A 14,145-nucleotide genomic window follows, 5' to 3' on the forward strand; every position below is an offset into this window, starting at 1 on the left:
ACTGTGTCTGCACTAGGGTCTGTTCCAGCTGGTTTGCTCCATACATACCATGGCAGCTGCATGTCCGATTGTCCCAGCGGGCAGCGCACTGGCACCCGCAGTGGTACTGACGCTGTTAGGGTGGCGTATGCGGACAGCTGGCCCAGCCACGATGGCAGGGGGGGTGCCGCCGGGTGCCGGTTTGACTCCCTGCTGTGGGGGCTGGGTCAGGGACTGCTGACTATTCAGCAAAGACAGCCTCAGGGCCGGGAGGCTTTTCTGTTGACGGGTAGAGAGAGGACGGAGTTTGTTGTCAAAGAGCAAACAGACAAGCATGAGAAAATATCATAGACGGCCACTGTGGTCACTGGATAATTTAGCCTAATGTTATTGTAAAAAACATGGCTACAAGCAGCAAAAGAAACACCTGCTGAGACATGGGATAATATCCGTATTCCTCACACAATGATTAATGTTGTTTTATACCTTGTAAAGAAATGGACTTGTATAGTGAATCTGATTGATTAGACTTCAGGACAATGAAACTACAGTATATGTAGCATGTCCATTAGCCTTTTTTTGATGACCCACTGTCACAGCCAACCTGAGGAGCTGATGTTGCTCCATAGAGACTATTTCAGGCAGATTTTTGACGTAAGCGAACTAACATTGCATGACAACATGTGTTTGTGGCCGGGTTGGGCGGCCGGGCGCCTTGATGTGACGTTCATCACGGTTGGCTGGAGAAACCTGCTGGCTACTGGCAGGGACGACTGCGGGGGCCACTGTCACACACAGTCAGAAGTCAGGCCAGAGGGGCGTGTGTGTGTGTGTGTGTGTGTGTGTGTGTGTCACTCTACTGTCAGGCTTAGCCATCACTGGCCTGGTTGAAAGTGAAAGGACTACTTTAGGGGTTCAATTTAGTTTAATGGGCAGGTTAGAGAGCAAATTCAGGAAGCAATTTTATGTTCAATTTAGAAAGTAGCTAAGGAGCCCAGTTAACTGTCAGTGTAGTGCCCCAGTTAAGCTGAGTACTTTATGAGTCAGATGTAGATCTCAAGCTTATCGTTAACAATTCAAGGAAACAGCTAGAAATCAGGCTTTGGAGGTTGAGAGAAGTAAATATCATTTAGAGCCACCAGCTTAGAGAAGCTAGTACTTTAGGGGTTAGAACTGTCTGGATCAAGCTCAGGGAATAACTGCCTCAGTCAGTGTGGCAGGCAGTTTTATAGTTGATTGAGCAGGTTTAGAGAGAAGGTTAAAAATAACAGTTTACAGGCAAGAACCACACCTTAAGAAAGGGCACCAGGTAAGGCTGCGGAGACGACTTGAGCTCCGTCTGCAGCCGGCTGGTAAACTCCTCCGGTTCGATCTTGGCATCCTGTTAGGTGAAGTATAAACATCACTTTAACGGAGAAGACCTACAGTGAGTTTCCGTGCACCATGGTGACATGAACACAACAGGTGATGTTCATCCCATCGCCAGAGCTGATGATCAGCCTCTCAGCTCTCATCCTGGCACCTCAGGGTGCAGCTCATTAATGCGTAACTGTGTGTATAAGATGAAAATTCATGATGGAGGAAAATGGAGGAAGGAGGGTTTTGGAAAGAGTTTCATGCTGCCATCTTCAGGTTTCAAATATTCAATACAACATCACATTAAAATGTGAACTTTGATTTATTCCTTGTTTACTTCAAATTACAAAAAGGAGAGTAAAATCATACTTTTAAACAAATGATTGAAAAAAACCCCAGATGTGTAAGGACGTGTGATGTGTAATGTCAGAAAAGTGGCATTTTAGTGTGCAATGTTAGTCAAGATTTTGAAAATGGTTGATTACTTCTTTGTTGAAAAAATGGTGAAAATGTGATTGAATATGAGCTGGAATGCAGTAACTGAAAGTGTGCAAAGTTGCTTAATTATGCAGGTGCAACACTTTCACAATGTCCATACAGCATTTGTTGGTTTTTGAAGCTCACCAGCAGGTCCTGAACCAGAGCCTTGACGTTCTTGGAAGTCTCAGGGGACGGAGAGTTGTGAGACGCAAGCTTGATAAGTGTGGCCAAAAAATTCTTACACTTTTTGACATTCTCTTGCATTTCCTGCAAAAGATAAGAAAACAACAATTAGAATTAAACAAAAAGGCTCAAAATAATAATAATAATGATGATGGTAATAATATTAGTCTCTGGTGCCGATGTAGGGCCACAATTTAAAGGTCCAGCGTGTAGAACTCATTATCATCTAAGAGGTAAGGTTGCCGGATGTGAACACTCCTCGTCTCACCCTCCACTACAGAGGCAGCTAAAAACTCAACACAAGGTGAAAGCCCCTCTTTAAAACCAATGTTTTGGTTTGCCCATTTCAGGCTGTAGAAACATGGCAGTGCAACGTGACAGACACTGTAAAAGACAACCCGCTGCATCTGTAGATGTGAAAAGGTTGTTCTAAGATGACAAAATCACAGGGATTCTCATTTTCATGTGATTATACGGTAATAAAAACACATTTCTTAATGTGGAATTCCATTTCTGCCCCTGAATCCACCTAAAGCCCACACACTGAACCTTTAATACCGAACGAAAGGTGTTGGATCACATCCTAAACAGAAAAGAAGAGGCTTTGTGTTTGTGCTGCATTTCTTTCAGTAATACTTAACAGAGGCATGAAAAAATGAACTCACTTGCACCAATAAAGAAGCTCACAAGCATCAGTCCCAAATCGAAGCAAAGTGCACACTTTGCATGATGAGACAAGACACCTGTCCACTCAAACTGCCAGCCGCAACAAACTGTAGCACCTATGAGGACTCACTGGTCTGAATACATGAAGATGCGAGAGTCTGCGTGTGTGATCATGTATCCATATGCATCTGTATTAATTATGTGTATATGAGCCTGCATCTACGGCTGTATGAGTCCATGTGTCCCTGAATTCATGGTAGTTCACTGCCTTCATGTCTGCATGTCCTTGGGATGGTAAGCACTTGTGTGAATGTATGAATGCGGATGTGTATGGGCATGTGTGAGACTCTCAGTGCATGTCCAGCTGTGTAAGGCGAAGAGGCTGTGGATCCGGGCTGAGTTTGTGACACAGCCAGCCTGCTGGCAGCTGTGACAGTGCCTGCGTCCCTTGAGGGTGGAGTGTGGGCAGCGCACGGGATGGGAGCGAGGGGCGGCAGAGAGAACAGACCTGGGACACGACAGGAGCTCCGGGGGCCGGGGCAATGCCCGTCTGCGGAGGCTGCACTGGCTGGGAGGCAGCCTGGGCCAGGGCCTGCGGGGCCATAACCACGGGGGTCTGCTGCGGAGCCGTCACAGCCACGGCCGGTGCCACAGGGCCCTTCTGGAAGAGCAAGAAAGAGACAGAGAGATAAACAGGACGTGACGCCTCGCTCGCAGCAAGGCCACAGAGAACAGGAGGCAGGCGCCACAGCGCTCCTGTCACATCTGGTGTCCTGACTTCGGTGGACATCGCTTAACAGACAAGGAGGAGGAAGGGGAGGTGCTGACAAGATCGAGGCTGGGAAAGACGAGAGGCCATCAAAGCTTATCTTAATTGTCACCTACCTGACAAGATTTTTTTCAAGATTTGTTCCTGATCCTGATCCTGTAAAAAGCTAGCTGCCTATTGCCCACTTTCTCACAATGACAGGCGAGGAGATAAGTGACCAGACAATGTCTCACATCTGAAACACAAATTTTGCTCTACAGATGAGGTGCCGTCAGCAGTCTCTCACTCTAAAGCCCTCATCACCTCTTTGAAATCTCGGAGGGCCCGTTCACACTTGGCAATAAAATACATCTTATGTGATGCAATCATAATCGGACAGTTCTAAACACAGGTGTGAATGCACTCAAAATGTATACAGGACACATTAGGGTCTGATCACTCAAGCCATATATGAATGGAGGAAAGGCCGCATGTACGTCCACTTATGTGATGTAGTCGTGCAGTGTAGTGTGAGACAAAACACATTTGCACTGAAGGACTGCCGGGTTAGTGTGTATATAACGACTGCCGGGTTAGTGTGTATATAACGACAGGTCAAGCCTGAAGTCTAGACAAACAAACCAAACAGACACAGCACATGTGTACGGAATACCTCACGTTTTCTGTTTTGCAAAAATCTGAGTTTCTTCTCATTAAAAAACATGAGAGGAGAAATATATTCTGCAACGCAACTCAACTGGCTCTAGATACAAAGTGAACACACTGTGTTTGGACAGGAAACACTGGGCCCGATCAGAGCCTCCAGGGCCTCGGAAATAGAAGTGATTAACTTAAAATATTAACTCCACCGGTGCCAGTGTACAGTACAGGATGTTATGATGAGTTGCCAGGGCAGCAACAACCGGCAGCTGTCTTGTAACAGGAGGTGGAAAGTCGATATTACTCTCATTTTTTCTGCACACAACTTGCTCATAAGATTTTATTTGGAAATAAATAGTTAATTCATTCTGTAGACACAATTAGTAAACGTTACTCGATGTTCATTAAGTTGAAGTTAAAAATCAAATTAAAAAATATATTACAATTACATTCCACAACGAACTGTAAATGCTCAGGATAATTTAAAGCTCATCAATAATGAATTACGATTGTGCCTTCATGTGCTATCGGTGAGACGTGACACTTATGAGCTCCAGGTATGCTGGACTAAACAGCTTCCCTACAATGTGACTATTGCACATGGGCACAATGCTGAAATGATACACGGTGCAGTCCTGGCTATGACCGTGTTCCATCACTTTGCGACAATATCACAGGGGTGACTACGGGTGCTTTCAAAAACCTGATCACAAAGAGGTTTTTTTTTTTTTTAATCATCAGTAGTGTGGATATAAAGACTAAGGGGATAAAGTCAGCAATTAGCTAGAATGGTTTGGTAAGTTCAGACATGTTATGCAGTGTTTACAACCAGATAAAGAAAACTCGTATGCCATATCAGCATATAACAACATCCAAAATCTAAAACAATATCTATGTCTCTAATTTCACTTCTTGTCACCTGACACATGAAAAGAGTGTGTAGAAAACAAGTCTCATTCATTTTGGTCCCACCCAGATTCTCCAACCTGGTCTGCAACCTGCTATGTGACCTCCTCAATATCACTGAGTCAAAAGACTAGTTCTTGGGATCGCTCGTGAGGGATGCAAAAGAACAAAAATGCAAGGCAGAGGAGTGAAAAATATGGAAGTTATCTCACTGGGCGCAGTGCAGGACAGGAGGAGGAGGAGGAGGAGGAAGAAGAGGAAGAGGAGGAAGTCTGGAGAGCAGGGCTGGAAGGAGTGGGAGAGGCAGACGGCACCATCTTAGCTGGAGTCAAAGGACACTGCCTGGTGGTCTGAGAGGTCACGGGAGACTGCAGGAAAGAAAGAGGGCAACACACAGAAGCAAAGAGAAGAAAGACAAACAGGGAGACATGAGAGCATAAAGATATCACAGAAAAAGTGGAAAAGGACGGGGAATCAGAGGAGATAAAGGAATACAAAACACCGAAAAAAAACAGTGTAGATAGTGAATGGAAAGCAGAAAAAGGATTGGGACAGCACAAGAGAGAGAAAGAGCAACAGAGGAAGAAAAGAGCAGCGGCGTGCCTTGGAGACAGATGAGGAAAGGTCATGACAGCAGGATAGAGACAAGGTGGCAGCATGTTCGAAGTGCTGAAGACTGAACCAGAGAGCAGCATGTTTGGTTAAAAGCAATGAGTCATTTTGTAATAGGGTCTGTGGTCTCATGACAGGCAACTATACCAGTGACATTTACCTGCACAGACCCCCACTAATGTAGGGATGGTTTATATATATATACATATATGTTATCTCAAGTCACAAGTGACAAATTAAACTTGATGAATATGAAGTCTTAATTTACTGACTCCTGAGGCCTTTGACAGCGAACTCATTCATGGCAGGTTAACGGTCATAAACGTCACTGCCTACATTCAGGTTATTTCAACTTATTTAAGACATTTACAAGCTTTTGCAATGACAAACAGATACAAAATGATTAGTTTGTAGGGGCTGAATAAAGTCGCTGTTTCTTGGAACACTACATTTCCACTGAGACATTAGCTTATCTAATTAATTTTTTAATGAAACCTGTAGATACCATACTAAACCTGTAGATACCATACTAACTAATAGAGAAATAAGCATAAGAAACCCTGCGTAAAGACCCAGTTCCTCCTCTAAATATGCCTGTGTATCTGTTCTTGTTGCTGTCTCATAATCTTACAGCAAAGGCAAGTACGTAGTGCCCATCAATTACAGTAAATCAGCTGTGTCAGTTTTCTAGATTTCTGTGAAATGAAAGAAGCTATTAATGGATGAATGAGTAAATAAACAAATACAAACTTAACCACATGTTTGAATCTGAAATCACCTGCAAGAAGCAGGCATGCAGCAATCACTTTTGATGACACTAGTTCAAGATCATTCACACACCTCATATAGCAACACACCAATACATAAAACAGACTACAGAGAGATAAAACCTTACACTCATTATAAACAGATCATGCAGGACAAATACAAGAGAGATTAAGCTGATACATATACAGCGCTGTTAGTAATTATTTGGACAGATTCTTTCTAGCGCTGTATTGCAGGCTCCGGCATAGTGGATTTGAAATGAAACATTAAGTGGGATGCTCCAGAGCAGACACCCAGCTTTCACTTGAGGAGATTTACATCTACACTGCATTGTAATGTTGAAATTACGGCTGTCAAGGTATCACATCTTCATTACACACACACAAAAAAATAATTATAACAATATCATTGCGATATCTCTAGATAACTTGAAAGAGCACTTTGTCTCTTTTTTGCCAAATAAATTATACTCAGAATACAAGTGTAGGGAGGTGAAGAGAGAGTCTGTCACCACAACTGTACTAAAGAATACAAAAAGAGCAGTTTACACTTAATGACAAGAGAAAAGACAACCAGGTGAACTGATAAACAAAAGATGCACAAGGCCGAACATCTGCGCCGGATTACTTACACTCTATTGTCATATGTGTATTATTAACACGATGTCAGTATTTGACTTTTTAAATGTTATCATCAGTACCACTGCAGCACCTTTTAAACACATTCCTCCAGCTACAAAGGGAGGACTGAATGTAATCAGACAGTTGGCTGCTCAGGTATGTCTTGGGTAGGTGTGTTTCGTTTCATTGTTAATTCATGCACAAAATAAACAAGATGTACTGGAGTGACATTCATATTGGCGCCTGTTGTTGTCTGATAGGTGGATGTAAACGGGTGGATGTTGAAATTTGTCATAACTCAGGTTTGTTTATTAGCATATTAAAGGCACAATTGCAAATGGGATGACTTGACGTTACCCCTTGGCTCATCCTTGGCACCCTTGGCACACTCACACATTCACACATAAACACACACACACACACACACACACACCTTCTGGCTGCTACCATGTCTATGGGCCAAGACAACCCAAGAACGCCTCTGCCACGACCTCTGGCACGCAGCCTTCCATTCACAGACAGGCCAATGCATTCACACACTCGCTTGACAAGCACTGACACGCAGACAGCAGAGAGAACAGGCACACACAAACACACATTCAAGCACACGATAAACTGCAGTTGTCTTGCACACAAACACAGAAGGAGAGAGGCAAAGAATGCAACATAGAGGAGAAGAAGTAGAATAAGAGAGAGGCGGAGGGAGTTTCCCCTTCACTAAAAGTTTTGTAGGATGCAAAAGAATGTTGTGCTGAGGAGTTGGGGGAAGTGAATGTATGAGGGATGAGGTGAGAGGGGATGGGGGTGGCGGTGGGGGGAATGGGGGGTTGGTAAGAGCCATGGGGTGCATCCCACCGCTAGCAATGCCTCTCTCACACACAAACACTCACAAATACACACATACACGCACACACACACAAACACTCAAGAACCAAAGCCTTGTTAGCTTTTTAAAATAATCAGGCAGTTGGATGATGAATGATTTAACAGGTATGGAAGGAAGGAAGCTCAGGATGCCTTCCGTTTCTCCCCTCAGGGTCATGGGAAGAGTGACAGGCCGACAGAGGGGTTGAGCTCTGGGAATAAACACCATTCCCTTTCATTTCCCTGCTTCTGCTTTTCCTGTCGAGATGGCAATGCCGCGGCCCGCTAATTTGTCATCACTGTGACTGCGAGAGGCGATGACAATCTGCGACTCTTTTTTGAGAGGGGTTCATACCAGAATGGATACAGGTAGGCTGGCTACGAGTACAGAGTCGGGGTGGGGGTGGGGGGCTGCTGTGTAACTGATGTGGACTTCTGTGTTGCCTAACAACTGCAACTGCCAAAGGATGTACCAGTTTCTTTTAAATGACAAGGTAACAGAGGGTGGAATTTTCCTTTAATAAAAAAACAGAAACTCAAAAACACATAAATCTTGGTTTTGAAACATGCTACATGCTACAGTCCAGACAGCTCAGTCTGCATCACAATACTGCCTGAATGTAGAATGCAAAGCCACCCACCAAATCACAGTGCTAGACAGTGTGAGTTTGGTACCAAAGGCTGTGCTCCCTGGAGATTAATGCAACCCTATTTTAGTCTCTGTGTCCTTTTGTTGAATAAAACTGGATGAGCACATGTTTTTTTCTCCTCTGTACAAAACGATAGGGGAACAGTTAGCCTCATGAGTGGAAGCAGTAGAAGTAGAACCACAGAATAAAGTCGAGCCCTACTGAAAAAGACAATGAAATGCTGCCCTCTAGTGTTTTGTTCTCACAGCTGGTATGATATGATATTTGGGACCAAAGGCCAAACAAAGAGTGTGTTTGAAGAACTTACTGACTTCTCTCTGTCAGTTTGTAAAATCACTGCTTTTTCAGCTGACCATAATCTGAGCAGTTAGTTTTTAGTAAGAGTTATTTAAAAAGTTACTCAATACTTATTATAACAAAGCTTGCAGAAACATTATTTGCTAAAATAAATTTAACCACGTAAAAGTACAAGACAAGTGGTGTTTTCAATAATATACTGTTTGCTATTACCACAGGATGATATCTGAAATCTTTTCACTGTTTTACCACTAACAAATGCCTTTTTAATTCCAGATCAGTGTTGATATTCTAAAACCAGTCGAAGCAGAGTTTCAAAACACTGATTTGAGGGCGTTATGTCAGTTTCTCTGTAACTGAAAACTTACAATAATATTTTCTAGTTTTCTCTATTGGTGAACTACCTGCATAACTTGAACTGTTGATCAAGACAAAACAAGCAGTTTGAACAAGCTAATTTGGGCTTTGGGGAATTGCAAAGGTCATAGTTTTGGTGTTACTTGACATTTCATAGATTAATCACAAAAATTATCAAGAAAATAATTAGTAGATTAATTCATAATGAAAATGAACATTACTTTCAGCCCTTCGAGGCATTATCTCAACCATCCCATTATGGTAAACTCAACAACAGTGCTGAAGTATCCATGTTCTGAGGTCAGTAAGGAAGATACAAGTCATGAGACACCTCCAACAGAAGAAATGTTTACCTGAGTCATTTCAGCTGTCCTGCGGAGAAGCTGTGAGAAACGAACGATCGAGTAATCTCATTATTAAAAGCAATTTAGTTCCAAAGGTGTGGATCCAGCAGCACAAGCTCAAGTTTTTCACATGAATGATGTATCCACAGGTGATAATAAGCAAATTCCAATGAATGATTCAGTGGCTCATTAAATTTTGATGAGAGGACCCCATGGAGTCATTAGGAAGTCTTGAGACATTAATTCACCTACTAATCTCAGTTTAATCTATACCTAAAATAATCAAGAATACTAATTCATTATAATAACACGGTTTAACATATTAATCACAACCCAATTAGGATCTAGAGCCCAGCTGTTCACTTAATGAGGAGGTGCCCACCCAACATCAACTATATGTACCCACACATAATTAGATTAAAGTTTTTTCAGTTCACACACCAAGCCAATCAGTCGGATTAGAGTTGACAAAGGGAACCAGCTGTGGCATTAACATAGGCAGAAATTCTGCAAAACTCAACAGACTGACACCCTTCGCATTCTGTAAGATAAAAATGGAGAGAACCTGGAACTGGGGCTTCCCATACTATAACTAATAACTTGCTTAAAAGTGCACCTTAAATGAAGTAGTTTCACGTGACTGTCCAACAATGCTGGTTTACTTTTGTTCTCTTCAGTTCCTTAAGGGCAGTGTCTTAGTCATGTGCAATGGCGGGGGCTAATTCTTAATATGCATTTCATTGGTGTAGAACAGGGGTTGGCACTTGCTGTATATTGGTTAATGTTGATTTGGTTTACCAGCAAAGGCTGTAGTAGCAGAGTAGGGATTTCTGGCACAACTTTACCTACTTCCAAAGTGCACAGAGAAGGGAAAAGGTCTAAAGAGGTCAAAAGCCCAACAACACTGCTAGTAAACAGAACAACTTTATTGTCAGACCAAGATGTTTTGGCTTGGGGCCTTCAACGGGGTCATCACAAAACAAACCACAAAGAATATTCAGACAAGATGGGCATGGAGCAAAAAATGTGATGAAGCACAAAAATATAAAAAAAGACAACCAATCACATACATGCACATACAAATCAGCCGAAAGTGCAACCACACCACACCACAGATGGACAGAGCACATGGGAAGCAGCTTCAGGCCAGTCACTAAACTGGCACAGGGGCCGGTGGACTGCCCATCAGTGGACATGGGGGACACCATACCTGGTCCACAAACAGAAGACGTGCATTTAATGGCCAGCACTCATGCTTATATAGAGGAGGTCCTGACCCAAAATGTGCTATGTATGTGCATGGATATGATTCATTGCCTTTTCATTTTTTAATGGCTTTGCTTCATAATTATTAAACAAATATTAAGTGAGTGATCTTGAGTGTTCTTTTTGGTCTGTTTTGCAATGAATGCCAAAATGTGTTGGTGCAATAATAAAGTTAAAAATTGCTTTATTGAAACAAAATAATTTTCTCTTTCATTCATGTTCATTAAGTTTAGATGGTTATTCAATATCCATAGCCCTCCAGCATCTATTATCTTTTTCTGTAGTTCTGGATATTAGCTCCTCTTCTTCCTCAAACCTCAAAGATGGCGTCCAACAAGAGCCACTTTTCAGTCCATTCCATATAATGTTGCAGTCCAGTAAAAACCACATATCTCCAAAACATCAGCTTCTCCTGAATTAAGAAAAACTGCTCTGTTTTCAGCCTTTTACCAATGTATTTTGTTTCTGTAAACCATTTTTCACAAAGCTGTTTTTAAAATACGGATCTGCCGAAATGACAACCCCTGGGATCTGCCCCAGGACAGCTCTAGTAATAAAACAGTTTCATTAATTTCCTCAGCCAATAAAAACGCATTTAATCCTTCAGTCTCTCATAAAAATAAATAAACAAAAACAATATTGCCAGTTCTGCAATGGTTTTCACAAGTGGTGACAATGTGCTCCCACATGGGCCAGGGGGAGAAAAAAAAGAAGAAGAAGAAGAAGAAGAAGAAAGGCCACATTATTTAGCAGCATCAAGTCACTCGCTGTTATGCTGATTATACATCGATTTACGTTCTCTGAAAACACCAGGCTTGAAATGACAATGATACAGACGTCTCAAAATTTACTGTAGCTTAATCTGAAGGAGATGGAAATTCAGTTGTCTGGACCCTCCATGGATACATACTGGTGAATCCTTTTACTATATTCAGTTGAATACAATAGAAAGAGAAGATGTCCGCATTCAAACTGATAAACTTTATTGTTTTCTTGTATATGTACACTCATTCTGAATTTGATGCCTTCAACATGTTTCAAATAAGTTAGGACGGGGACATGTTCACGTCTGTGGTACATCAACTGTTCTTTTAACAACACCCATTAAGGGAGTTTGGGAACTGAGGACATTAACTGTTGAAGCTCTGACACTGAACTTCTTTCCAAGTCTTGTTAGATATACGACTTCATATGGGGTCTCCATTTTCATATTTTATCCTTCATAATGTGCCACATATTTTTGTTAGGACACAGGTCTGTACCACAAGAGGGCCAGTCAGGCACCACACCCTTTTGCTACAAAGCCACACTGATGTAACATGCACAGTGTTATCTTGTTGGAATAAGCAAGACAATGTAGCATATGTTGCTCGAAAACCTGTATGTACCTTTCAGCATTAATGGTCCCTTCACAGATGTGCAAATTACTCATCTCATGGGCTTAAACGCACCCCCAAACCATTACAGATGCTGGCTGTTGAACTGGGTGCTGGTAAGAATCTGGAACATTCCTTCCTCTTTAGCCCAGAGGACACAACATCCATGATTTCCAAACACTATTTGAAATGTGGACTCGTCACATACAGCCGCCTTTCTGTATGTTGTTGATCTAGGGTTTTATTTAGGGTTTTTTTTTTACTATTTGAAGATGATCTGTAACATCCTTTATACAATTACGTTAGTTTTTAAGGCAGTGCAGCTTGAGGGATCAAAGATCAGAGGGGATTCAGTGTTGGTTTTCCGCTTTGCCCCTGACATGCAGAGATTTTTCCAGATTCTCTGAATGGATTGTAGGTGGTGAAATCCATATCCATGAAATCCATCCTTGTATACCGAAAAAGGAAGTGAAAGTCACTTTCTTTTTTGAATGATATAATATCTCAGAAATAATTATGTTAAATGATATTACTTTCAAGGAGCACGGTGGTGCAGCTAGCACTGTCACCTCACAGCAAGAGGGTTCCAGGTTTGAACGTCTGCACTCCGGCTTGCTCCCGCACTCCCAAAAACATGCACATTAGATTAATCAGCTACTCTACATTGCCCCTAGGTGTGAACGTGTAAGCATGTGTGGTTGTCTGTCTGTATGTGTCAGGTCTGCGATTGACTGGCGACCAGTCCAAGGTTTACCCCGCCTCTCGCTGTTGTCAGCTGGAATAGCCTTCAGCCCCCCGCAACCCTGACAGATAAGAGGTATAGAAAATGGATGGACGGATGGATGTATAGATATTACTTTCATTTTAAGACCATCTTATTACACTAATATAGTGACAACATAATAGCATAATAATGCAAGTACAGCCTTTCAAATGACAATAAATTTTCAATTCTTAATAGTAAATGCAATATAAATAAAATAAAACCACACAACCAAAACAACAAATAAAATGGATTCTCAGGCTCTGTTAACAAAAACTGCTAGCCATGGCCTCAAGGTTGGAGGAGCAGCTTGTGATCGGAAGGTCGCTGGTTCAATTCCCCCACCGGAGGGGCAGGAAAAATTTGAGTGTGGTGGAGTGATTCATGTGAAAAATGCTCCCCCACTCCATTAGCTGGCTGATGCCCTTGAGCAAGGCACTTAACCCCCAACATCCCTGGGTGCTTGATGCAGCCCACTGCTCCTGTGTGTGTTTCACTGCATGTAATTTGCTGTGTGTTGCATATGTGTTCAACTAAGGATGGGTCAAATGCAGAAGACAAATTCAGTGTGTGTATGTAAAAATACATATACGGCCTATAAAGCGATTCTTAATTCTTCTTAATTAGAACAAATATTAAACATTTGACACAGATGTAAGTTATTCAGTCCTTAAGAGGCACTTTTTTGTTGGGTCATGTTCTGAAGTCAACATCCTTTCAAGGATGTCCCTTTCATACCCAGTCATGATACTATCACCTGTTGTCAGTGAAGCTGTTTGCCTGTGAATCTATCCAGACAGGTGTTTTTGAGCCATACACGACCTTCCCAGTCTTTTGTTGCCCCTGTTACAACTTGTATGAAACGTGCTGACATCCCAGAATAAGCACATATTTACAAAAATCATGCTGACGCCCACCTGGAGTAAAACATTATATATATCATCTTGGTACTGTTTTCAATTGAATATATGCAAAAAAAAAAAAAGCAAATAATCACATTCTGTTTTATTTATGTTTTACACAAAGTTTAAACTTTTTTGTAATCAGGGCTGTTGTAGCTAATAAAGGTGACAATGGTGACGCGTTTAAATGTTACTTCAAGTTAATACATTTACAGCCCAGAACAAAGTGTATACATGCATTCAGAAATTGTAATGGTAATTAGGACATGCTAATTACCAGTCATGCTGTGTTTCAGCTCTTAGTCCATTTGGAGAAAATCATTTACTTCAAGTTATCCGTCCAAAATA

The 14,145-nt window shown here is 41.9% G+C and overlaps 1 protein-coding gene across 3 annotated transcripts in view; it reads right to left on the bottom strand.

Annotated features, from left to right (window-relative positions):
• Positions 1 to 14,145, bottom strand: part of LOC124071722 (transcription initiation factor TFIID subunit 4-like) — an 82,296-nt gene that overhangs the window by 63,146 nt on the left and 5,005 nt on the right. For all 3 annotated transcript variants that reach the window (XM_046412569.1, XM_046412658.1, XM_046412748.1), the window contains exons 3-6: positions 3,173 to 3,325; positions 1,960 to 2,082; positions 1,271 to 1,360; positions 49 to 258 (exon numbers count right to left, since the gene is read on the bottom strand). In XM_046412569.1, coding sequence (XP_046268525.1) covers positions 49 to 258; positions 1,271 to 1,360; positions 1,960 to 2,082; positions 3,173 to 3,325 — 576 coding nt within the window. The remainder of the gene's footprint in view (positions 1 to 48; positions 259 to 1,270; positions 1,361 to 1,959; positions 2,083 to 3,172; positions 3,326 to 14,145) is intronic.

The sequence above is a fragment of the Scatophagus argus genome, chromosome 1 (genome assembly GCF_020382885.2).
Source record: "Scatophagus argus isolate fScaArg1 chromosome 1, fScaArg1.pri, whole genome shotgun sequence".
NCBI lineage: Eukaryota > Metazoa > Chordata > Actinopteri > Scatophagidae > Scatophagus > Scatophagus argus.